The sequence below is a fragment of the Sus scrofa genome, chromosome 7 (assembly GCF_000003025.6).
Source record: "Sus scrofa isolate TJ Tabasco breed Duroc chromosome 7, Sscrofa11.1, whole genome shotgun sequence".
Classification (NCBI taxonomy): Eukaryota; Metazoa; Chordata; class Mammalia; order Artiodactyla; family Suidae; genus Sus; species Sus scrofa.
The window spans coordinates 96,669,152-96,696,406 of record NC_010449.5 but is presented as its reverse complement, the minus strand read 5'-3'; the positions used below and the strand labels follow the sequence as shown (position 1 = coordinate 96,696,406).

Genomic DNA, 27,255 nt, shown 5'->3' with positions numbered 1-27,255 from the left:
CCTTTAATTATGTTTATTGTTTTTTTCTTTCTAGTTTTGCTAATTATATGCATATCCCTAAATGTTATCATGTTTAGTTTTGGATATTTTTGAGATATAACATTGGGGGACTAAGAGCACAGACTCTGGCTCCATGCAGATCTGCTACTTACTAACCATGTAATTTGGACAAATTACTTAACTTCTCATTGCTTCTGTCCTCATCCATGAAACAGAGGGTGAAAATAGAATCTACCTAATAAGGCTGTTTTAAGAATGAAATGAGTCCTTATGTGTAAAGTGCACAGTGTACAGTGCCTGGTGCACAGACAGTATTCCTGAGTGTTGGTTGTTGTTAGTATTTGTGTAAAGGAATCATAAGATAAAAAATTTTTCTTTATCGGAGTTCCCGTCGTGGTGCAGTGGTTAACGAATCCAACTAGGAACCATGAGGTTGCGGGTTCAGTCCCTGCCCTTGCTCAGTGGGTTAACGATCCGGCGTTGCCGTGAGCTGTGGTGTAGGTCGCAGACACGGCTCGGATCCTGCATTGCTGTGGCTCTGGCGTAGGCTGGTGGCTACATCTCCGATTTGACCCCTAGCCTGGGAACCTCCATATGCCGCGGGAGCAGCCCAAGAAATGGCAAAAAGACAAAAAAAAAAAAAATTTTTTTTTTTGTCATTGTGAGACCTATCCATGTTAATTGTTATAGCTGTAGATCATTCATTTTTACTTTTTTTATTGATATAGTTTTTTTGTTTTTTTGTGGACTTCTTTTTTTGGCAATGCCCATGGCATGTGGAAGCTCCTGGGTCAAGGACTGAGCCTGACAATGAATCCTTACCTGCTAGGCCTTCAGGGAATTCCCTTTTTCTCTTGATTAATTCACTTTCTGAGTTTTTAAATTTACTTTTTATTAAGGTATTTTAATTTCTGCATGGTATTCTAATATGGAATATTCTGTATTTCTCTGTTCTGTTGATGGATAGTTAGATTGTAGTGTTTGTTATTTTACTGTTACAAACAATAAAAAAGCCACGCAGACATTATCTTGCACACCTTCTTGTAACTTACGTAAGAGTGTTTCTGGGATACATACCTAGAAATGTTACTGCTGAGTGTTGTAAGGGTATGTGCATCTTCAATTTTCCTAGATGATGCCGGATTACTTTCCGAAATGGCTGTGCTCCTATTTATGTGCTCCAGTTTAGGCTCCTATAAGAATATGAAAGTGTCTGTTGCCCCATATTTTATTGTCTTATTCTTTAATATTTTTAAACTGATAGATGTGAAATGGTGTATTTAGTCTGTTTTTTGGGGTTTGGTTTGGTTTGGTTTGGTTTTGGCCGCACCTGCGGTGTATGGAAGTTCCCAGACCAGGGGTCTAACTGCACCACAGCAGTGACCCAAGCCATTGCAGTGACAGTGCCAGATCTTTCTTTCTTTCTTTTTTTAATGGCTACTCCCTTGGTGTGTAAAAGTTCCCAGGCCAGGAATATCATCCAGGCTACAACTGTGGCAACACTAGATCCTTTAACCCACTGCACTGGGCTGGGGATCAAACCAGCGTCTCTGCAGTGACCCAGGTACTGCAGTCGGATTTTTCACTCACTGCCACAGTGGGAACTCTGACAATGCCAGATCCTTTTGATTTGCATTTTGCTGAATATTGATTGTGTTGAGCATTTTTTTCATGTGTTTATTGGTTGTTTCTGTTCTTTTGTAAAATGTTGTATATTTTGCCCATTTTGTATTGATATTCCATTTTAAACTATTTAATTTGCTTATTGAATTTTAGAAATTCTTTAACTATTCAGATGCTAATATTTATTTGTTTGTTTGCTTGGCTTTTTAGGGCCGCACCCTCGGCATATGGAAGTTCCCAGGCTAGGGGATGAATCAGAGCTGCAGTTGCCAGCCTGTGCCAAAGCCACATCACCATGGGATCCAAGCCACATATGTGACCTACACCACAACTCACAGCGATGCCACCTCCCCAACCCACTGAGCAAGGCCAGGGATCAAAGCCACATCCTCATGGATACTAGTCAGATGCATTTCTGCTGTACCACAGCGGGAACTCCTAATATTTTATTTATGTGTGTGGCATATGTTCTCCTCGTTTGTGGCTTGTCTTTCATTTTCAGGTGGATGATATTTTTCACAAACATTCACAGATTAGAGGGAATTCTTTTGTTAGACCAGTGTTTTGTTTGGGATGGTTAAAATATAGTTCCTAGAATACTTAAACCATACTTTTAAAAGTTGGATTTGGGGGAGTTCCTGGTGACCCAGCATTTAAGGCTGTGATGTTGTCACTGCTGTGGTTTGGGTTTGATCCTTGGTCCAGGAACTTTCACATGCCATAGGCGTGGCCAAAGAAAAAAAAATAATGAGATTTTTTTACACTCTTCCTCAGTAATCCGTTCCCGTATAAATAACCACTATAAAGAAAATTTCGGAGTTCCTGTTTTGGCTCAGCGGAAACAAATCTGACTACCATCCATGAGGATGCAAGTTCGATCCCTGGCCTCACTCAGTGGGTTAAGGATCCAGCGTTGCTGTGAGCTGTGGTGTAGGTCGGCAGCTACAGCTCCATTTGACCCCTAGCCTGGGAACCTTGATATGCAGTGGGTATGGCCCTAAAAATACCAAAAAAAAAAAAAAAAAAGAAAAAGGTAGTGTTATAGAGTTATTGACCAATAGATCTTATTAAAATTTTTTAATATTAAAATAATCTGGAGTTTCTGACGATGGCACAGCAAAAACAATCCGACTAGGAACTATGAGGTTGTGGGTTTGATCCCTGGCCTTGCTCAGCAGGTTAAGGATCCAGCATTGCTGTGAGCTATGGTGTAGGTCGAAGATGCAGCTCGGATCTGGCATGGCTGAGGCTGGGGCTGGGACGTGGGCCAGCGGCTGTAGCTCTGGCAGCTGTACCCTGGGAATCCTCCATGTGCTGTGGGTGTGGCCCTATAAAGCAAAATAAATAAATAAATAAAAATTTAAAAATAAATAAAATAATCCAACTTCGTAACTGTAAAGCTGACTGCATATGCTACATTGATAAGCCATTTTTACAAATTATACTCTTTGTCACAATAATTCTTCCTCTTTTTTAGTTTTATTACATTTTTCCAACAGATGAGGCTATTTCCAGTTTGTAGCTTACAATGCAAAACATAATTATTGTTTTTTTATTTTCTATTAGAGAATTTTTGCTTGTTTAAAGACGTGGTAGTAGTACACTGTACATGATTGAATAGGCCATAAAAGAAGATTCTTTTAGGTTACCTCCCTAGTTGGCGAGTACAAGTTAGATGAAACTTTTTATAGATAATTCATTTAGAAAGCTTTGTTTTATTGAGAGTTTTACTTTGCCATTCTTTGTATATGATGTTTTGCAGGGAGCATTTAGGAACTGATCCTACAGTTAGTTTTATTTCTTCCGTTAAATGTGGGTTTCCTGTGGTTAGAGACTGTAATTTCTTTCTTTTTTTTTTTTTTTTAAGGGCCGCACCAGTTCCCAGGCTAGGGGTCAAATTGGAGCTGGAGCCGCTGGCCTATGCCACAGCCACAGCCATGCCAGATCCAGACTCACTCATCTGTGACCTACACTACACCTCACAGCAACGCTGGATCCTTAACCCACTGAGCGAGGCCAGGGAATGAACCTATGTCCTCATAGGTTCCCCTGAGCCACAACAGGAACTCCCATAATTTCTTAATGATCTGTAAACTTGCACATGAAACACCTGTTATTGTACCATTCACGGTAGAGGTCTAATATTTATTATTTCTCCTTTTTTTGTTTTTTTCTGTGTAGAGCAAATTATTGGATGTGCCTGTAATCATTCGTACACTCATATATTTAGATATTGTTCAGGAAATCTATTTATCTTGTCAGGCATGAGGTTAATTATCGTGAAAAGTATGATAATTTAGCTGATCTTATTATCATTATTTTGTCTTTTTAGGGCTGCACTCACGGCATATGGAGGTTCCCATTCCTAGGCTAGGGGTTGAATCGAAACTGTAGATGCCAGCCTGTGCCACAACCACAGCCATACCAGATCCAAGCTACATCTGCGACCTACACCACAGCTAAGCCACTGAGCAAGGTCAGGGATCGAACTGAGTCCTCATGGATACTAGTCGGGTTCATTAACCGCTAAGCCATGATGGGAGCTCCCTTTAGCTGATCTTTTGATTGATATTATAGATAAGACTTCCTATTTGAAACAGTTAAGTAAATACTTTGTTTTAGAAAACTGTCTTTAATTCTAGTAGTAGAATTTAAATAGTCTAAGTCTGATTTCAGCAGATTCAATCTGATTTCAACAGATCACTGAATAATGCATCTTCCTAGAGCTGAAACAAGATTCAGGAGCACTTCCACCATTAACCATCTGGATCCAGTTCACCATCGTTTGTTGGATTATTATAGCTGCCTCCTAATTTTTTCCCTGCTTTCATTCTTCAACTCATTCTTAACCCAGCAGCCAAATGTAAAATGTGTACTTCCTTTTAGAACCCTCCAGTGACTCCCCATTTCTCTCAGGAAAAATCAAAGTGTTTGGCGTACATGGTTCTACATCGCTTTGCCCTATGTAACCCGTCTGGTCTCATGTCTCCTATTCTTTTGTCTTCATTTTGCACTGGACATGCTGACCTTTCTGGTTGTCAAACACTAGGCAAGCTATCCCCCTAGGGGCTTTGCATTGATTACATTTTTTTCTGGAGCTCTCATCCTAAAAGTGCATGGCTTACTTTTTTATCTTCTTCACTTCCTTGCTCAAGTGTTAATTTCTTGATTTAAAATTTCATCCCTGCCTCCAGCGTTTCCGATCCCCCTCTTAAGCATATGCATCTTTTTTCTGCAGAGCATTTACCACCCTTTAACATACTGCATAGTTGGTGGTATGTGGGTAAATGTTTGTTTGTTTGTTTGTTTTTTTGCCATTTCTTGGGCCGCCTCTGCGGCATATGGAGGTTCCCAGGCTAGGGGTCTAATCGGAGATGTAGCCACCGGCCTACACCAGAGCCACAGCAACGCAGGATCTAAGCTGTGTCTGTAACCTACACCACAGCTCACGGCAACACTGGATCCTTAACCCACTGAGCAAAGCCAGGGACCGAACCCACAACCTCATGGTTTCTAGTCAGATTCGTTAACCACTGAGCCACGAAGGGAACTCCTGTGGGTAAATGTTTGACAGCTAGTTCTCCAAGTGTAATTCCAACATGAATGATGGTTGGTATTTTTGCTTTTTTAATGAGTAAGATGCAAATGAAACAACGAAAATGTGTGTCAAAATTTCACTCATTTGTCAATGACGTGAGAGATTTGCAGAATTAGTATTTTTCAAATACTAGAAGTGTAATTCCTCAGATTTTTTTGTTCTATTCCTAATGTAATGGTTATAGACGCCACACACTTTTTCTTGGAGCAACTATTATATGTTTTCCGTATCTTTTTAAATAATGGCCTTAATGAGATATAAACCACATACCATAAAATTTAGCCCTTTAAAGTATACAATTTAGACGTTTTTAGTGTATTCACAGAGTTTTGCAACCATTACCACTATCTCATTCCAGGACATTTTCGTCACTGCCGAAAGCAATCCCATGCCCGTTAACAGTTACTCCATCTCGTCCTACCCCCAGACCCTCCCAACCACTAATCTACTTTATGTCTCTATGGACTTGCCTATCCTGGACATTTCATATAAATGGAATCAGATAATATATGGCTTTTGGTATTTGGCTTCTCCTCTTATTATAATGTTTTCAAGGTTCATCCGTGATGTAACCTGTATCAATACTTCATTCCTTATTATTGCCAAAAATATTATATAGTATGGATACACAATATTTTATTTAGCCCTTCATCAGTTAGTGGATTTTTGGGATGTTTCCACTTTTTGTTTTTTGAATAATGTTGTTGCGAACATTCATTTACTAGTTTTTGTGTGGACATAAGTTTCCAGTTCTTTTAGTTATGTATCTAGGATTAGAATTGCTGGGTCATGTAGTAACTCTGTTGTTAATTAGGAACTACCAAACTGTTTTGCAAAGTAGACACCACACACTTTTAAGTTCATTCTGCATTGTAACATTTTTTCCATCTGTTTCTTAGATCAGCATAGTCATAAAACAGTAAATCAAGCAATGATTGGTAGTTTTTGCCAAATTCCATAGTGTAAAGACTTTCACCATGGCTGATTTCAAGCCATCAACATGAAGTCATTGAACATGACGTTGGGAAGAAATGTGCAATAGCCCAGCATTACATAATATTTCTACTGGATGGATACAAAATCCTAAATAACTCCAAGAATGTAGATAATAGTAAAATGTGTAAAACAAAAGTGATGAGTTTTTAATATTTATTACCTTTGTTTTAAAGTAACTCATTTAATTATAAGTGTTAAGTAATTTGTAATAGTGGCTGTGTTTTACATGGAGTTTACAAAGTTGAATCTTGTCAATCATCACACTACTGTGAATAATCTAGCTATTTATTTTCTAATCCCTTCATAGAGGCAGAGTTTTCGGCCTATATTGTTTACTGCAGCATAGCATAGCAGGCAGTCAATAAATACTTGTTGAATACATTTTAAACTATTTGAAGTCTTTTATACGTATTTTAAAATGATGTAAACAAATACACTAGGTGCTGAGTGAAAAATATATTTTGCCTTCCAAGAAATACAAACCTTTTTTCTTTTGTAATCGATTAAATTATAGTTGATATACAGCATTACGCTAATTTCTACTGTATAGCAAAGTAATTCAGTTATACACATATATCCATTCTTTTTAAAATTTAATTAATTTACTTCTTTTTTTGGTCTTTTTGTCTTTTCAGGGCCGCACCCGTGGCATATGGAGGCCTACACCACAGCCCAGCAATTCCAGATCTGAGCATGTCACAGTTCACAGCAACGCCAGATCCTTAACCCACTGAGCAAGGCCAGGGATGGAACCTGCAACCTCATGGTTCCTAGTCGGATTCATTTCCGCTGCACCACAATGGGAACTCCCTAATTAATTCTTTCTGTAGTTAATAATGGATAATTCAAGAGCAAAAAATGAATCAACCCTAGGATTAAAAAAAGCACCATCCATTGTTGCCAAAAATTTTTATTTCCAAAAGAAATATACATTCTTTTTTGGAGTTCCCGTCGTGGCGCAGTGGTTAATGAATCCGACTTAGGAACCATGAGGTTTCGGGTTCGATCCCTGGCCTTGCTCAGTGGGTGAAGGATCCAGCATTGCCGTGAGCTGTGGTGTAGGTTGCAGATTCGGCTCGGATCCCACATTGCTGTGGCTCTGGTGTAGGCTGGAGACTATAGCTCCGATTTGACCCGTAGCCTGGGAGCCTCCATATGCCACGGGAAGCAGCCCTGGAAAAGGCAAAAAGACAAAAAAAAAAAAATATATATATATATATTCACACACACACACACACACACATACATATATACACACATTCTTTTTCATATTCTTTTCCATCATGGTCTATCCCAGGAGATTGGATATAATTCCCATGCCATACAGTAGGACCTTGTTGTTTATCCATTCTAAATATAATTGCTTGTATCTACTAACCCAAACTCCTAGTCTATCCCTCTGCCTCCCCTCCTCCCCTTTGGCAACCACAGATCTGTTCCCTATGTCTTTGAATCTGTTTCTATATTATAAATAGGTTCATTTGTGCCATATTTGTAGATTGCATATATGTATATCATATCATATTTGTCTTTGTCTTGCTGACTTCACTTAGTATGATAATCTGTAGCTGCTGCAAATGGCATTATTTCATTCTTTTTTATGACTGAGTAGTATTCCATTTTGTATATGTACCACATCTTCATCCATCCATCTGTTGATGGACATTTAGGTTGTTTCCGTGTCTTGGCTATTGTGAATAGTGCTGCTATGAACATAAGGGTGCGTGTATCTTTTTGAATTAGAGTTTTGTCTGGACATATGCCCATGAGTGGATTGCTGGATCATATAGTAATTCTATTTTTAGTTTTCTGAGGTACTTCCGTACTGTTTTCCATAGTGGTTGTACCAACTTACATTCTCACCACAGTGTAGGAGAGTTCCCTTTGCTCCACACACTCTCCAGCAATTTTTTTTTCTTTTTATGGCTATGCATATGCATCTTTTTTCTGACCATAGAAGTTCCCTGGCCAGGGGTTGAATCAGAGCTGCAGCTGTGGTCCACACCATAGCCACAGCAACACAGGATCTGAGCCACACCTGCAACCTACACCTTAGCTTGCAGCACTGCAGGATCCTTAATCCATTGGGTGAGGCCAGGGACCAAACCTGCATCTTGAAACAGAGACAAAGTCAGGTCCTTAATCCAAGCCACAATGGGGAGCTCCTCCAGCATTTGTTAATTGTAGACTTTTAATGATGGACATTTTGATCAGTATGAGGTGATACCTCTTTAATGTTTTCATGTTTTGATTTGCATAAGAGAGGGTTTTTTTTTTGTTTGGTTGGTTGGGTTTTTTTTTTTTTTTTTTTTTTTTTTGGCTTCACCCAAGGTCTGTGGGATTTTCTGAGCTAGGGATCCAACCCACAACACAGCAGTGACCCAAGCAGCTTCAGTGACAGTTGTTGATCCTTAATCCACCGCGCCACAAGAGAACTCCCAAGAAAAGGTTCTTGAAGCAATCTGTTATCCTGTCAGGAGAACTACTTGCCCTGATGGACAAATTGTTTGCCCAGATTAATTAGTTTTAGGTATTTTTGGCTTACAGTCCTCTCATCCTGGGCAAAATAATTTCCTGGAGCATACCGCATCATGTTGACTCAAGTCATAGATTCCATCAGTCTGTGTTTTATTGATGCTGTTGCCTCTACCTGAAATATCTCTTTTTTTTTTTTTTTTTTTTTTTTTTTGCTATTTCTTGTGCCGCTTCCGCGGCATATGGAGGTTCCTAGCCTAGGGGTCAAATCGGATCTGTAGCCACCGGCCTACGCCAGAGCCACAGCAACGCGGGATCTGAGCCACGTCTGCAACCTACACTGCAGCTCACAGCAACGCTGGATCGTTAACCCACTGAGCAAGGGCGGGGACCAAACCCGCAACCTCATAGTTCCTAGTCGGATTCATTAACCACTGTGCCACGATGGGAACTCCTTCCCGAAATATCTCTTCCCTCTTACTCCCCTCAGTATGTGGTTAATTTTTGTTCTTTTAAAACTTGGGCAATATCTCCTGTAGGAAATGTTTCTTGAACCTACACCACTTCTAGGCCGTACTCTATATAAAGCTGTTATTACAAATTCCATGTAGTGCAGAAATTAACCTTTTACTAGGGGAGAGAGCCACATAAGACAGGTTGTCGTATTAATTCTTATATGCACTAGCATTACTAACAGGGCTCACCCAGCACATAGTAAGTTTTTTGTTTTGTTTTGTTTTGGTTTTGTCTTTTTGCTATTTCTTGGGCCGCTCCTGCGGCACATGGAGGTTCCCAGGCTAGGGGTCGAATTGGAGCTGCAGCTGCTGACCACAGCCACAGCCATGCAAGATCCGAGCTGCTCTGCGACCTACACCACAGCTCACGGCAACGCCGGATCGTTAACCCACTGAGCAAGGGCAGGGACCGAACCCGCAACCTCATGGTTCCTAGTCGGATTCGTTAACCACTGCGCCATGACGGGAACTCCTAACTTTAAATTAATGTGATTGCAGCACCATCATTGTACCCAAACATAGAAATTTGAAATAGGAGTTCCCGTCGTGGCACAGTGGTTAACGAATCCAACTAGGAACCATGAGATTGCGGGTTCGATCCCTGCCCTTGCTCAGTGGGTTAAGGATCCGGGATTGCTGTGGCTCTGGTGTAGGCTGGTGGCTACAGCTCCAATTCGACCCCTAGCCTGGGAACCTCCATAGGCCGCAGGAGCGGCCCTAGAAAAGGCAAAAAGACCGAAAAAAAAATTTTTTTTGAAATAAAAGAGCAAGACTTCAAAATACAGTTGGGAAATGATCATGTTTTAGTTTGTGTTGATTATTTCTCCAAGGGTGATAATGTAAATAAGAGAACACCGATTGAGGACTGATACCCTCAGCGGAAGGGAGAACATAGAGGAAGCCCTCAAAGTCATCAGTAGAAACAGAGGCAAAGATGAGAACTCAGAGTATTGGGGCAGGATAAGGCAGGGAGGAAAGAAGTGTACAAAGGAGAGCTCGTATTGTGGTGTCAAATTTTGCAGAGCATTTAAGGAATGGGAATTGAAAAGATTTTCTGAATTTGGCAGTTAGTTCAAGTGACCTTTGAAAATTCTAATAGAATGAGGATTTCTTTCTTTTTTTTTTAGAAATTTAGTTTGTAGGACAAAATGTTCTTAGTTTTTTTACTTACAAAAATACATTCTTTACCTTTGTTCAACGAGGACTTTCAGAAGGGGTATTGTTTTCTTTATTTGGGAGTAAAGTTCAACCTTGTTGAGAAGCAATACTAAATGTTACTTTGAATTAATGTTTTCTGTTTTTTTCTCGTTATCTGTTTTTTCTTTGTAAGCAAAATCATTATATATAGATTACTTGAAAACAGAATGTTTAGTTTCTCCCTGGATGTATTACTTATTATCTTAATTATTAGATTTTACAGGCCAGTGGTAGTTACTCATTAAGAAGTAACAAGCAAGGTATTACCATGCATTCTCATTTTGCCAAGTTCATTTTAGAGCTGTCATTATTATTATTAGTATTTTGCTGTTTGGGGCCACACCCACAACATATGGACGTTCCTAGGCTAGGGGTCAAATCGGAGCTACAGCTGCAAGCCTATGCCACAGCTGTAGCAACTTGGGATCTGAGCCAGTCTGCAACCTATACTGCAGCTTACGGCAACGTGCCGGATCCCCAACCCACTGAGCAAGGCCAGGGATCAAACCCGCATCCTCATGGATGCTAGTTGGATTCATTTCTGCTGTGCCACAACAAGAACTCCTAGAACTGTTAGTGTTATATCAGTAATTTTCAAAAAATTTCCAGCATCGAAACACTTTCTTTAAACTTTTACACGGAACCCTAACATTAAGTCAGAGAAAGTGGACCTTGTCTGTTTAAAACTGTGACAGGGACCTGAAGCCCCTCCTGAGAGTTGTGCCAAGTCTTCTAACCTCCTCTTTCCTCCCAAACAACTGGTGATCCCTGGGTCTCCTCTATAGAAATCCTAAGAGCTACCTAAAACATAGTTCAAGAATCACTGATATGGGGCAGTTCCCGTCGTGGCTCAGTGGTTAACGAATCCAACTAGGAACCATGAGGTTGGGGTCGATCCTTGGCCTTGCTCAGTGGGTTAAGGATCCAGTGTTGCTGTGAGCTGTGGTGTAGGTCACAGACGAGGCTCGGATCCCGTGTTGCTGTGGCTGTGGTGTAGGCTGGTGGCTACAGCTCCGATTAGACCCCTAGCCTAGGAACCTCCATATGCCTTGGTAGCGGCCCTAGAAATGGCAAAAAGACAAAAAAAAAAAAAAAAGAGAGAGAGAAAGAGAGAGAGAGAATCACTGATATGTAATACTTTTGCTAGAAATGGCAAAAAGACAAAAAAAAAAAAAAAAGAATCACTGATATGTAATACTTTTGGTAGAAATGCTAATAGCAAACCATTTTTGTACTGAAAGTGACATGGTATTTAGGACCCCCCCCAAATTGGTTCACACTTCCAGTCACTTCTCTTATTGGTCAGTAAAATGGTACAACAATAAATAGCTGCTCAAAGAGCAAATAAACTTGTACTAGAGCTATTTGAACAGAGATTGGATATCTTTCTTTAAGGAAAGTTGTCAGTGGTTCCTTTGTCAGTGGGATATTGGCCTACTATTAAATGGAGTCTCTTCGAACATTGATGATTCTCTGGCCTTATATGTCTACATTTATCCTATTTAGTAAATATCATCTAATATGATAGAATCTATTTTATCTTTCATGTCTTCAGATCTGTAGTATGCCCTTTATATGTCAGACACTGTTTTAGGATGCAGGATCTTAAACAAATGAAGTACAGCCTACCATAAAGAAAATAGAAAATTGCTGCAAAGTTTGAGTACAGTAATAGAAGTAAGCAGAGGGTGGGAATGAATTGAAATGGACAGAACCAGACCAGATAGGGGCTTGCCAGAAAACATGCTAGCTTCTATGAAGACTCTGAGCTGACTCTTTAAAGATGAGTAGACTTTAATCCAGAGCAAATAGAAAAAGTTTTTCTCAGCAGAGGAACATGTTCAGAGGCTCTGCAAGAGAGCGTGCCTTATTTGGAGAACTGTAAGCAGTTTAGTCTGACTAGAGTTTAGCATGTGAATGGGGTTCATGAGTAAAGCCTGATGAAAAAGGACTGTGCTTGCCATGCTTAGGAATTTGGACTTTATCTTGAAAGTAGTGTGAAGCAATTAAAGGATTTTAAGCAGAATAATTGCATGGTCAGATTTGTTTTTAGAAAGCTCTCTGGCAGTAGTCAGAACAGATTGAAATGGACCTCTGGGAAGCAGAGACCATTAAGTTATTAGGCTTTTCCAGTGATTTAAGCAAAAATAAAGGTAGTAGAACTAATGCGGTATGTGAGCTAAGTTAATTCAAGATACACTAAGGAGATAAAATCAGACTTATTGCCAAGAGAAAGAGTAAAAGCAGGAACTCCTATAATTGTCTTTTCAAAAAATGAAATGAAGAGTTCCCATTGTGGCTTAGAGGTAACAAACCTGAGTAGTATCCATGAGGATGCGGGTTTGATCACTGGCCCTGCTCACTCGATTAAGGATCAGGTGTTGCTATGAGCTGCCATGTAGGTCACACACGCAGCTTAGATCTGGCATTGCTGTGGCTGTGGCATAGGCTGGTAGCTACAGCTCTGATCCAACCCCTAGCCTGGGTGCAGCCCTAAAAAAAAAAAAGTGAAATGATTTGTTTGCTTGAACTTAGAGCTATTCTAAGAGGAAATATGTTAACTGCTCATTTCCCCCTAAAACAAAATCTTTAATTTGGGATGGTAGTTTTTATTAGGATGGCAATCCAAACTTTAAATATGTGACAAGATAACAACTTTTTTCATATTTCTTTTACTCTGTCTACAGATTGTAAAAATTAAAATGAATAAACTACGGCAAAGCTTTAGGAGAAAGAAAGATGTTTATGTTCCAGAGGCCAGTCGTCCACATCAGTGGCAGACAGATGAAGAAGGAGTTCGTACTGGAAAATGTAGCTTCCCAGTTAAGGTAAGAGCTTGTGTTTCTGTAGATCTAGATTTGGAAAAGAATTGATAGCTTATTGTGTGTGAAATTCCATCAATTTCAGCTAAAAGAGAACTCTCTAAGAGCTAATTCCTTTATATTTTGCTTCAATGGTAGAATTAATAAGAAGGAAAATAGATTACAATTGATGATTTTTCTCTTTCTATTTAAATAAAAATTTCTGGTATAGTAATCTGAAATCACTACAAATAAGATCACTTCTAATGAGAATACCAATCCTAAAATACCTAAAAATCCTGAATTATCAAGAATCACAAGAGGAGTTCTTGTTGTGGCTCAGTGGAAATGAATCTGACTGTTACCCATGAAGACCCAAGTTCAATCCGTGGCCTCGCTCAGTGGGTTAAGGATCCAGCATTGCCATGATCTATGGTATAGGTCGAAGACGTGGCTCAGATCTGGCTGTGGTGGAGGCCAGCAGCTACAGCTTTGATTCAGCCCCTAGCCTGGGAACCTCCATATGCAACAGGTGTGACCCTAAAAAGACAAAAAAATAAATAAAGGGAACCACAAGAATCAGGAGCTCCCATTGTGGCACAGGAGATTAAGAATCCAACTGTAGGAGTTCCCGTCGTGGCGCAGTGGTTAACAAATCTGACTAGGAACCATGAGGTTGCAGGTTTGGTCCCTGCCCTTGCTCAGTGGGTTAACGATCTGGTGTTGCTGTGAGCTGTGGTGTAGGTTGCAGACGCAGCTTGGATCCCGTGTTGCTGTGGCTCTGGCATAGGCTGGTGGCTACGGCTCCGATTAGACCCCTAGCCTGGGAATCTCCATATGCCTCAGGAGCGGCCCAAGAAATAGCAAAAAGACAAAAAGACCAAAAAAAAAAAAAAAAAAAAAAAAGAATCCAAATGTAGGAGTTCCCATGGTGGTGCAGTGAAAACGGATCCAACTAGGAACTATGAGGTTTTGGGTTCGATCCCTGGCCTTGCTCATCTGGTCAAGGATCTGGCATTGCCGTGAGCTGTGGTTTAGGTTGCAGATGTGGCTTGGATCCCGAGTTGCTGTGGCTGTGACATAGGCTGGCAGCTGTAGCTCTGATTAGACCCCTAGCCTGGGAATCTCCATATGCTGTGGGTGCAACCCTAAAAAGAGAAAAAGACAAAAAAAAAAAAAAAAAAGAATCCAACTGTAACAGCTCAGGTTGCTGCAGAGGTGTGATTTCTATCCTTGGTCTGGTGCATTGGGTTAAGTATCCAGTTTTGCTACAGTTGGCTGGGACATAGATGGCATCTGTGGCTCGGATTCAGTCCCTGGCCTGAGAATTTTCATGTGCCATAGGTACAACCGTAAAATTAAAAAAAAAAAAAGAAAGAATCACAAGAATCAAATTATTTTTAGTGAGATATGCTAAGTGGTGGGGCAGAGGCAGCAGGACTCTGCTTTCTTAAATACAGGTGTGTTTAGAAAATCTTAAATCAAAAGAGTTAAGTCAAGAGGGATTTTTCTCTTCGATCTTGTGACCTTTATAGGTAGAGGTTGTTTAATGCCTTCATTTGTCAGATCAGAAACTGGAAGCTTATAGAGGTTAAGAACATAGTGAAGATCTAGAGAAGGGAGTGCCATGTAGGTGCTTTTTGTTATTGCTACATGAGCCTGAAGAAGGGGCCCTGTTTAAGGTCATGGAAGAAATGTACGTACCAAGCTGTTTAGTGAAAAGAAGTAATTTTTTGTTATATAAGCATGCTGTAAGGTAAGTATGAGGACAAAAAATAGAAGGAACCAGACCAAAATGTTAATAATATCTTGAAGAAAAAAAATTTAGTTTAAAGTGTTGGAGTTCCCATTGTGGCGCAGCAGAGACGAATACAACTAGGAACCATGAGGTTACAGGTTCAATCCCTGACCTTGCTCAGTGGTTTGAGGATCTGGCATTGCCGTGAGCTGTGGTGGTTGCAGATGTGGCTTGGATCTGATGTTGTTATGGCTGTGGCATAGGCCAGCGGCTATATCTCCAATTAGATCCCTAGCCTGGGAACCTCCATATGCCGTGGGCGTGGCCCTAAAAGGACAAAAGACAAAAATAAATCAATAAAAAAAATAAAATAAAATAAAGTATTAGTATTTTTCTTTCTTTTTTTGTACATCTCTTTTTAATTTTTGATTTTATTTTTTTAATTGTTATTTCCCCAATACAAATTTTTTTTTCTACTGTACAGCATGGTGACCCAGTTACACATACATGTATACATTCTGTTTTCTCATATTATCATGCTCCATCACAAGTGACCAGACATAGTTCCCAGTGCTACACAGCAGGATCTCATTGCTAATCCATTGCAAAGGCAATAGTTTGCATCTATTAACCCCAAGCTCCCAATCCACCCCACTCCCTCCCCCTCCACCTCTGCAACCGCAAGTCTATTTTCTAAGTCCATGATATTCTTTTCTGTGGAAAGGTTCATTTGTGCTGTATATTAGATTCCAGATATAAGTGATATATGGTATTTGTCTTTCTGAGTTAATTCACTTAGTATAAGAATCTCTAATTCCATCCATGTTGCTGCAAATGGCGTTATTTTGTTCTTTTTTATGGCTGAGTAGTATTCCAAAGTGTATATATACACCACATCTTCCTAATCCAATCGTCTTTCGATGGACATTTGGGTTGTTTTCATGTCTTGGCTATTGTGAATAGTGCTGCAATGAACATACGGGTGCATGTGTCTTTTTTAAGGAAAGTTTTGTCCTGCTATATGCCCAAGAGTGGGATTGCTGGGTCATATGATAGTTCTATGTACAGTTTTTTAAGGTACCTCCATACTGATCTCCATAGTGGTTGTACCAGCTTACATTCCCACCAACAGTGCAGGAGAGTTCCCTTTTCTCCAGACCCTCTCCAACATTTGTTATTTGTGGACTTATTGGTGATGACCATTCTGACTGGTGTGAGGTGGTATCTCATGGTAGTTTTTATTTCATTTCTTTAATAATTAATCAGTGATGTTGAGCATTTTTTCATGTGCTTGTTAGCCATCTGTACATCTTCCTTGGAGAAATGTCTATTCAGGTCTTTTGCCCATCTTTCAATTGAGTTGTTGGCTGTTTTGCTGTGGAGTTGTGTAAGTTGCTTGTATATTCTAGCGATTCAGCCCTTGTCAGTTGCATCATTTCAAACTATTTTCTCCCATTCTGTAAGTTTTCTTTTTGTTTTCTTTTTAGTTTCCTTTGCTGTGCAAAAGCTTGTCAGTTTGATTAGGTCCCATTGGTTTATTTTTGCTTTTATTTCTGTTGCTTTCAGACCTTGAAATTTAATTGGGAGCCGCAAGCTTTACAATCATGCACAAATATTCTCCAGTGTAGAACAGCAGGAAAGCTATCATAGGCCAAGAAGGATGAGGTCAAAACTTGGATTTTAGTTTGGTGTTATTGTTGCTTTTCCTTCCTATCCAAAGGGCCTTTAAATAAGTACTTGTTAAAACAGCATCGCCTCAGTGTTAGAGGGAATAGATACATAGGTCCATGTTTCTCAGGTCTTCTGAAATCACAAGTATAAGGTATTCTCTTGGATCTTTTTTTTTTAATTAATTAATTTATTTTTCCGCTGTACAGCATGGGGGCCAAGATACACTTACATGTATACATTTTTTCCCCACCCTTCATTCTGTTACAATATAAGTATCTAGACATAGTTCTCAATGTTTTTTGTACATCTTTATGTGTGAATATTCTTTGTGTGTGTGTGTCTTTTTGTGGTAATTAAGAGATTTTTAGACTCTCTAGGTTAAATTGATAACATGATTTTTAAAATACACAAATTTTCCACAGCCTGTCAATGACTAAATATTTTCTTAATCAGTTAGCTTTGTCTATTCACCTCATCTGCAGAAACTTCTTTTATAGGAATAATAAATTTAAATACTTAATTTTAACTCTTTAGTATGATATTAAAATATGAAAAGCAAAAAAGACCTCTCTTACATAAAACCTAACACTCTTCTCTACTACCCCAACTGCCAGCCAAATAGTAGGTTAATTGTGATTATTAAGTATTAATGAAACATTAAGTATGTGAAAGTGGGTACTCTTATACATTGCTGATTGCTTGGAGTATACATTGCAACCTCATAGGAGGGCAGTGTAGAAATATCAGTTAAAATTTTAAGTGCACATTTCATTTGACTTGCAATTTTACATTTAAGAAGTACATTCAAGTATATTCACAGATATATACTGGCACAAGTAATCATTCTAGCATTGCTTGTAATAGCAAAAACCTGAAAACAGGCTAAATGCTGTCCTTCTGGATTGGATAAAGAAATTATGGTATCCATTTAGTGGAATTATCTGCCACTATTAAAAACAGAAGGTAGATCTATATTCACGTATTTGGTAAATTGTTTCGAATACATGCTGTGTGCCAGACAGATGCTAAGGGGTAACCAAATAAGACATAGTTCTTACTCTTGTAGGGTTTATAGTCTTCTTGTGGGAGAGACAGACTTTAATTAGGTATTTGTATTAATAATATATGATTACAAATCAGGATAATTACTTTTTAAAAAGGGAATCTGGTTTTGTAAGAGCATGTAACAAAGAAGACTTGACCTAGACTAGAGGATCAGGGAAGGCCTCCTCATTGAGAGAGTAAAGTTTGACCGGATATTTAAGGATTGAGTAGGAGTGAATTAGGTGCAAAGATAGGCAGAGCATCTCAAAATTATGAAAAGTGGAGTTCCTGTCATGGTGAAGCAGAAACAAATCCGACTAGGAACCATGAGGTTTTGGGTTCGATCTCTGGCCACATCCAGTGGGTCAAGGATCTGGCGTTGCTGTGGCTGTTGTATAGGCCGGCGGCAACAGCTCTGATTAGACCCCTAGCCTGGGAACCTTCGTATGTTGCGGGTGCAGCCCTCAAAAGACAAAAAAATATATATATGAAAAGTGAATTATGTGTACACAGGCCCTGGGGGTGGAAGAAAAGAATGACATCAAGGAGCTAAAGAAAGGCTGTAGTCTAAGCTATATGAGATGAACCTGGAAAGAAATAGAGCCAAGCTAAGAATTTTGGACTTTTCAAATAATGGTAATCCATTAAATGGAGTGTTTGTCCTTCCTTTTCTTCTCCTTCCTCTTCTCTTCTTTTCTTTTCTTTCTTTCTCCTTCTCTTCCCCCCTCCCCCTTCTTTGTTTAATTCTTGTAAAATATATATATAATAAAATTTATTAATAATATTCATGGAGTTCCCGTCGTGGCGCAGTGGTTAACGAATCCGACTAGGAACCATGAGGTTGCAGGTTCGGTCCCTGCCCTTGCTCAGTGGGTTAACGATCCGGCGTTGCCGTGAGCTGTGGTGTAGGTTGCAGACGCGGCTTGGATCCTGCGTTGCTGTGGCTCTGGCGTAGGCCGGTGGCTACAGCTCCGATTCAACCCCTAGCCTGGGAACCTCCATATGCCGTGGGAGCGGCCCAAGAAATAGCAACAACAACAACAACAACAAAAGACAAAAAAAAAGACAAAAAAGACAAAAAAAAAAAAATATTCATACTGTTCTGTAATCATTAGCACTGTCCAGAATTTTTTCATCTTCCCAAACAAGGTTAGCAGTTATTTGGAGGTAGCCCATAGTGGTTATAAGGAGTCTGGTGAAAGATTACTAATCCAGAGAAGAGAAAGTGGGAGACTGGATTAGTGTGGTGACTATGGAGATGAAAAGAAATAAAGTAAATTGAAAGATAATTAAGAAATAAAGCCAACAGGATGGAGTTCCCATCGTGGCTCAGTGGTTAACGAATCCGACTAGGAACTATGAGGTTGCGGGTTCAATCCCTGGCCTTGCTCAGTGGGTTAAGAATCCGGGATTGCCGTGAGCTGTGGTGTAAGTTGCAGATGTGGCTTGGATCCCGAGTTGCCGTGGCTCTGGTATAGGCTGGCAGCTACAGCCCCGATTCGACCTCTAACCTGGGAACCTCCACATGCCTCGGGAGCGGCCCAAGAAATAGCAAAAAGACCAAAAAAAAAAAAAAAAAAAAAATGTAATTGTGCTCCAGACTCATAGAATCGTCCATTTTTTTTTTTTTTTTTTTGTCTTTTGTCTTTTGTCTTTTGTTGTTGTTGTTGTTGTTGCTATTTCTTGGGCCGCTCCCTCGGCATATGGAGGTTCCCAGGCTAGGGGTTGAATCGGAGCTGTAGCCACCGGCCTACGCCAGAGACACAGCAACACAGGATCCGAGCCGCGTCTGCGACCTACACCACAGCTCACGGCAACGCCGGATCGTTAACCCACTGAGCAAGGGCAGGGACCGAACCTGCAACCTCATGGTTCCTAGTCGGATTCGTTAACCACTGCGCCACGACGGGAACTCCAGAATCGTCCATTTTAATTTAACTACTCCTTTTTGATTTAGGACTCCAAACAAGTTTTGATGTTGTATTTTGCACATCTGCATCCTGTATTTGCTGTATAATATGGGCACTGTGTTTGTGACAGTGTGCCTTATAGCTCCTTATAAATTAATGATTATGCCACTTTTTATTAATGTTGGGAACTGCTGACTGTACAGTCTCTCACATCAGAGCTCTGCAGTTCTTCTCATGGATAACAGTACCAAAGCAGAGGGAAATCTACTTTTTAAATAACTTTTTTCAAGAAAAGGAAAAATGGCTTAATTCATCCAAGAATGAAATTCCTCATACTGGTTTTTCTGAACTACATTTTTGTGAATAAAAGTCCCTTACTCAGAGGGAATTTGGAAAAGGCACACAGACAAAAGTCCCAGTGTCGAATATTTTAGCCATTAAAGCATAAATCAGCTGCAGTTCTTCAGTGAGATAGTGTCTCAGAAGAAAAGAGACCTCTTTAGTAATGGTTTTTTTTTTTTTTTTTCAATTGGCATGTTTTTTCATAGTCTTAATAAGGCACAAGGCTGATTTCCATCTCCACATTTCTAAAATAGATTATGGGGAGCTCCTGTTGTGGCGAAGTGGAAACCAATTCAACTAGGAACCGTGAGGTTGCAGGTTCGATCCCTGGCCTCGCTCAGTGGGTTAAGTATCTGGCATTGCCATGAGTTGTGGTGTAGGTCGCAGACACGGCTCAGATCTGGTGTTGCTGTGGCTATGGTGTAGGCCTGCGGCTACAGCTCCGATTGGACCCCTAGCCTGGGAACCTCCATATGCCATGGGAGCAGCCCTAGAAAAGGCAAAAAGACAAAAGAAATAAAAATAAAAATGACCAAATAAAAAATAAAAAAGTAGAATGTAAAAATAAATAAATAAATAAAATAGATTTAGGTCTAAGTGTCAGTCCATACATGTGATATTTTTGTTCTCTTCTTTCCACCAAGTCTTCCCTTCTTTTTTTTTTCCTGGCATAAATACCCATATGTAACTGGTTGAACTGATTAAGATGATAGATTAAAATCTCTTGGGAACACTTTGAAACCTCTGTTCATTTCTCTGTACCTGAAGGTAAATCAGAGATCATAAAACCCTACTTTCTCATTTTATTATTAACACAAAATGGAAATGGAGAGATTAAAACAACTTGGAGGTAGTATTAGGAATGAACATCAGTAAAGAACAAGAAAGAAAACACAGATAAATACTAGAAATAAGAAAGGGAGTAGGCCTAATCATAGACTAAGTATGTGAATACTATATAGTTTATGCTGATAAATTTGAAAATTTAGATTAAGAATATTCTAAGAGGAATTCTCATTGTGGCTCCACAGTAACGAACCAGACTAGTTAGTATCCATGATGATAATGGGTTCAATCCCTGGCCTTGCTCAGTGGGTTAAATATCCAGTGTTGCCATGAGCTGTGTCATAGGTTACAGAGGCTGCCCGGATCCTGCATTACTGTGGCGTAGGCTGCCAGCTACAGCTCCAATTCGAACCCCCGCCTGGGAATTTCCATAAGGCACATTTGCCCCTAACAAGAAAAAAAAATATTCTAGGAAATAGGCATTTTTAAAATTAGCTAAAGTAGAAGTGTAAAAGTTGAATAGACCCCCCAACCATAAAGAAAAGTTATTAAAATTTCAAAATTATCTCCCCAAAAAGAATGTGTATAGATGACTTCACAGGTCAGTTTTCTTTCACAACCTTGAAGAATAACTCTTATGTTATTTAACTATACCAGAGCATATGGGGGTGGGGGACAGGTTCCAATTTTTTTTTTTTTTTTTTTTTCCTTTTTTAGGGCTACACCTGAGGCATGTGGAAGTTCCCAGGCTAAGGGTCAAATCAGTGCTGCAGCTGCCAGCCTGCTCAGCAGCCGCAGCAACACCAGATTCAAGCCACGTCTGCAACCTACACTGCAGCTCACAGCAATGCTGGATCCTTAACCCACTAAGTGAGGCCTGGGATCTAACCTGCATCCTCATGGATGCTAGTCAGGTTAATTACCACTGAGCCACAATGGGAACTCCCCAGATTTTCTTAATGGCATTAACAAAGGCCTGATAAGGTTGCCTAACAAGGATGGCATAAAAACAAAAAATCATAGACCAACTCCACTGAAGAATATAGATGAAAAAGTAGGCAGAAAAATAGAACAAATAGGATCTAAAGATACATATACTAAAGATCAAATAGGGTTTAACTCAGGAATCCACAAGTGATTCAGTATTAGGACTTTTTTTTTTTTTTTTTTTTTGTCTTTTTGCCATTTTTTGGGCCGCTCCCACGGCATATGGAGGTTCCCAGGCTAGGGGTTGAATCGGAGCTGAAGCTGCCAGCCTACACCAGAGCCACAGCAACTCAGGATCTGAGCCGCGTCTGCAGCCTACACCACAGCTCACGGCAACGCCGGATCCTTAACCCACTGAGCGAGGCCAGGGATCGAACCCACAACCTCACGGTTCCTAGTCGGATTCATTAACCACTGTGCCACAACGGCAACTTCTGTATTAGGAAATTTGATGTCATTCATCACATTGATAGGCCTAGGAAGAAAAGGACTTTATCAATTGCAGTGAAAGCAAAGTTGAAGGACTCATAGTTCTTGATTTCAAAACGTAATACAAAGCTCTATTAATCAAAACATTGTAGTATTGGCATAAGGACAGACATATAGAGCAATAGAATTGAGAGTAGAGAAATAAACCTAAACGTCTATGTCCAGTTGATTTCTGATAAGAATACCAAGACCATTCAATGGAGAAAGAATAGTATCTTCAGCAAATGGTGATGGGACAGCTGGATTTCCACATGGAAAAAAAAAATGAAACTGGACCATATACAAAAATTAATTCAAAATGGATCAGCAACCTAAATATAAGAGTAAAAACCATAAAACTCTTAGAAGAAAACTGGGGTAAATCTTCATGCCCTTCTTAGGACACTAAAAGCATGAGCAAAAAAAGAAAAAAATAGATGAAATAGATTTCATTGAAATTAAAAACTTTTTGTGCATCAAAGGATGTTATCAAGGAACTGAAAAGATAGCTATAGTCTGGGGAAAAAAATATTTGGAAATCTTAAGAATCTAGTATCCAGAATATATGAAAGAACTTAATTTTAAAATGGGCAAAGGACTTGATTAGAAATTTCTCCAAAGAAGATATACAAATGACCAACAAGTACATGAAAAGATACACAGCATCATTAGTCATTAAGGAAATACACATCAAAAACACAGTGGAACACCCACTTTGATGCCTATACTGAAAAACAAAAAACAAAAAGGAAAACAAGTGTTGAGGAAGAAACTAAAACCCTCTTATATTGCCAGTGGGAATGGAAAATGGTTCAACTTCTGTGAAAGACAATTCAGTGGCTTCTCAAACAGCAAAACATAGAATTACCGTATGACTCAGCACTTCCACTGCTAGGTATACACTCAAAAGAATCAAAAACGGTTACTCAGATAAATACATGTACACTCATGTCTGTAGCACCACTATTCACAATAACCAAAAGGTGGAAACAGCCTAAATGCCCTTCAATGGAAGGCTGGAACAAACTATGGAAATACATATTACTCAGCTATAAAAAGCAATAAAGTACTCATACATACTGCAATGTGGTGATCTCAAAAACAGTATGCTAATAAGTCAGACACAGAAAGTCACATCATATGATTCCATTTATATGAAATACCCGAAATAGGTAAATCCATTTAGGCAGAGTGATTGTTAGGGGCTGCGGGGAGGGGTAATGGGAAGCAAATGCTTAATAGGTACCCTCTTTTGGGGTAAATAAAATATTTTGGAACTAGATAAAGGTGGTGATTGTACAACATTGTGAATATACTGCCACTGTATTATTCACTTTAAAATCATTCATTTTATATGATGTTGATTATATCTAAATAAAAAAGAAGCATTAAAAATATTATTCAATTCTGGGAGTTCCTGTTGTGGCTCAGTGGTAATAATCCCGACTGGTAACCATGAGAATGCAGGTCAACACTGATTTAGAAATGTAATAAATAGCTTTCGATAAGGAACTAAATAAAAACTGTAAATGTGGGAAATCCAGACAACATTTTCTTTTTTCTTTTTATAGCCACACCTGTGGCATATGGAAGTTCCCAGAATAGGGGTCAAAACAGAGCTGCAGCTGCCAGCCTGCACCACAGCCATGGTAACACCGGATCTGAGCTGCGTTTGCGACCTACACCACAGCTTGCTGCAGTGCCAGATCCTTAACCCACTGAGCAAGGCCAGGGATTAAATCCGCATCCTCATGGACACTTAGTTGGGTTATTAAGCTGCTGAGCCACAACAAGAACTCCCCAGACAACATTTTCTTTTTCATTTCTGCAGATGATGTCTATCTGAAAAACCCAAGAGAATCAACCAAAAAACTGCTTCAAATGATAGAAATTTTTAGCATTTTGGCTCTTATAAGATGGACTAAAATCAGTAATTAGTTTAGTTGGGAAATATTATAGGTCTTCTGATCCTGGCAGAATGTGGATTAGGCTAACATAGAAATACTCCCAATACAGATATCTAGAAATGCTAATTACATTTTCAAATAAACTTTTTCTCTTAAATCATAGCTGAGCTTTCGATAAAGACAGATCTCTCCAGTTACCAGAAATTGAGAGAATTTGAGAACAAGGCAGAAATCATGTTAGCTGATGGAGCAGCCTAAAAGGTTAGAGCCTTTGGTTTTAACATTCATTTTGAAGATCCTAGACTTATAAAAAGCAGAGTATTAGGACTGTGAACCCAGCATGGAACCAGAACCTTCACTGGGCTCTACAATCAATGAAATAGAGAACAAGAAGGAAAAGCTAAAAAAAAAAAAAAAGCGAAAAAACGGAGCTTGCCTTTACTCACCTTGGGTGAGGAAGGAAGTCTCCCAGGAAAAACTGAAACGATGGATTAGACTTCATACACTATAACCTGCATTTGTAAGAATCTTTAATATATAGTAGGTCAACTTGAAATAATAGACTATAGAGTAGACTATAATATGTGTATGTATAAAATTATTAGAGACAGGGAATTCCCATCATGGCTCAGTGGTTAACCAATCCGACTAGAAACCATGAGGTTGCAGATTCAATCCCTGCCCTTGCTCAGTGGATTAACGATCCAGAGTTGCTGTGAGCTGTGGTGTAGGTTGCAGATGCGGCTCGGATCCCTCATTGCTGAGGCTCTGGTGTAGGCTGGCAGCTACAGCTCCGATTCAGCCCTTAGCCTGGGTACCTCCATATGCCGTGGGAGCGGCCCAAGAAATGGCAGAAAGACCAAAAAAAAAAAAAAAAAAAGAGACATAAAAAATGAATTCAAACCATAAGAAAAAAATTAAACTGGGAAAAAAGGAATGGGCAGATTTGACAAAAAAAATCAAATCTGAGCTTCTAAAAATGAAAAATATGCTATTGAAATTGAACATAGTAGGAGTTCCCGTCGTGGCGCAGTGGTTAACGAATCCGACTAGGAACCATGAGGTTGCAGGTTCGATCCCTGCCCTTGCTCAGTGGGTTAACGATCCGGCATTGCTGTGAGCTGTGGTGTAGGTTGCAGACGCGGCTCAGATCCTGCGTTGCTGTGGCTCTGGCGTAGGCCGGCAGCTACAGCTCCGATTCAACCTCTAGCTTGGGAACCTCCATATGCCGCGGGAGCGGCCCAAGAAATAGCAAAAAGGCAAACAAAAAAAAAAGAAATTGAACATAGTAGATAGATTGAATAGTGGATTTGACCTACCTGAAAAGGCAGTTGGTAAACTGGAAGATAAATTTGATGATGTTACCCAGGACGCAGCACAGGTGATAAAGAAAAACATGTAAAAGAGGTGAGGAAACATGGATGAACAAATTTGAAAGTCCAGGGAATTCCTGCTGTGGCTCAGCAGATTAAAACCCAAGATAGTGTCCATGAAGATGTGGGTTTGATCCCTGGCCTCACTCAGTGGGTTGAGGATCCAGCATTGCCACAAGCTCCAGCATAGTTCACAGATGTGGCTCGGATCTGGCATTGCCATGGCTGTGGTGTAGGCTGGCAGCTGTACCTCTTGTTCGACCCCTATTCTGGGAACTTTCATATGCTACAGGTGCGGCCACTTAAAAAAAAATTATGCATCAAAATAAAGTGAAAAGACAACCCAAAGAATAGCAGAAAATATTTGAAGGTCATATATCTAAAGTTTTTATATTCAGAATATATAACAACCCTTATAATTCAGTAATTTAAAGACTAAAACCCAATTTTAAAAATGAGCAAAGTATTTAACTGGATATTTTCCAAAGAAAATAAACAAATAGCCAACTAGTATGTGAAAAGATAGATGCTCAGCATCATGACTCATTAGGGATATGCAAAACAAAATCAAGAGATACCACTTCATACCTATTAGAGTGGTATAATTTAAAAAAAGGAAAAAGAAAAATAAGAGTTCTCATTGTGGCTCAGTGGGTTAAGAATCCAACTAGTATCCCTGAGGATGCAGGTTTGATCCCTGGCCTCACTCAGGTTAAGTATCTGGTGCTGCCACAAGCTCCGGTATAAGTCACAGATGCGGGTCAGATCTGGCGTTGCTGTGGTTGTGGCTTAGGCTGGCAGCTATAGTTCCAATTTGACTCCTGTCCTGGGAACTTCCATATGCTGTGAGTGTGGCCATAAAAAGAAAAAGGAAAAATGAAGTGCTGATGAGCATATGGAGGAACTGGAATTGTTTCGATAGGAATGTAAATTGGTACAACACTGTGGAAAACAATTGTCAGTTCTTCACAAAGCTAAACGTAATTACTCCCATATGACCCAGCATTTCTACTCTTAGGCATATACCTAAAGGAATTGAAAGCAGGGGCTCAAGTAGATATTTATATATCAGCATTCATTGAACCATTGTTCATAATAACCCAAGTGTCTTCAACAGGTGAATGGATGAACAAAATGTGGTATATAGATACAATGGAATATTATTCCATCATGAAATAGAATGAAGTTTTGATACATGCTCCAATATGGGTGATCCTTGAAAACATACTAAGTGAAATAATCTATATAGGAAAGGACAAATATTGTATGATTCCACTTATATGATATATCTAGAATAGGCAATTTCATAGAGATTACCAGGAGCTGAGAGAAAGGAGACCTTGGGATTCATTGCTTAATAGTTTCAGAGTTTGTTTGCAATGAAGAAAAAGTTCAGGAAATAGGTAGAGGTAATAATTATACAATATTATGAATATAATTAATACCACTGAATTATATATTTAATGGTTTAAGTGGCAAGTTTTATATGTATTTTATCACAATTTTTAAAAATTAATGTTTATACCAAAAATGATTCAAGGGTACACTTAGAGTGAATTATAAGGTACATAAATTATATCTCAATAAATCTAAAGAAAAGTAGTCTTTCTCAAACACATGAATGAAACTGCAAATATCAAAAACTAAGAAAATCATGAAAGCAACCAGAGAGGAAAAGAAAAATTATACACAAATAAAAATATAGTGAATTACACACCTATTAGAATCACTGAAATCCAGAATCCTGACCACACCAAATGCTGGTAAGATTGTGAAGAAAGCAAAACTCTCATTCATTGCTGGTATGAATGCAAAATAGACAGC

At 39.3% G+C, this 27,255-nt stretch overlaps 1 protein-coding gene across 27 annotated transcripts in view; it reads left to right on the top strand.

The window, feature by feature from the left end:
- The window catches only part of NUMB (NUMB, endocytic adaptor protein), a 174,421-nt gene that overhangs the window by 102,284 nt on the left and 44,882 nt on the right, over positions 1–27,255 (top strand). For 26 of the 27 annotated variants that reach the window (XM_021099490.1, XM_021099479.1, XM_021099487.1 and 23 more), the window contains one exon: positions 13,092–13,232. In XM_021099490.1, coding sequence (XP_020955149.1) covers positions 13,107–13,232 — 126 coding nt within the window. In that variant the 5' untranslated portion in view covers positions 13,092–13,106. Of the gene's footprint in view, positions 1–13,087; positions 13,233–27,255 lie in introns of those variants that run through there. The other variant, XM_021099475.1, reaches the window with a different exon arrangement.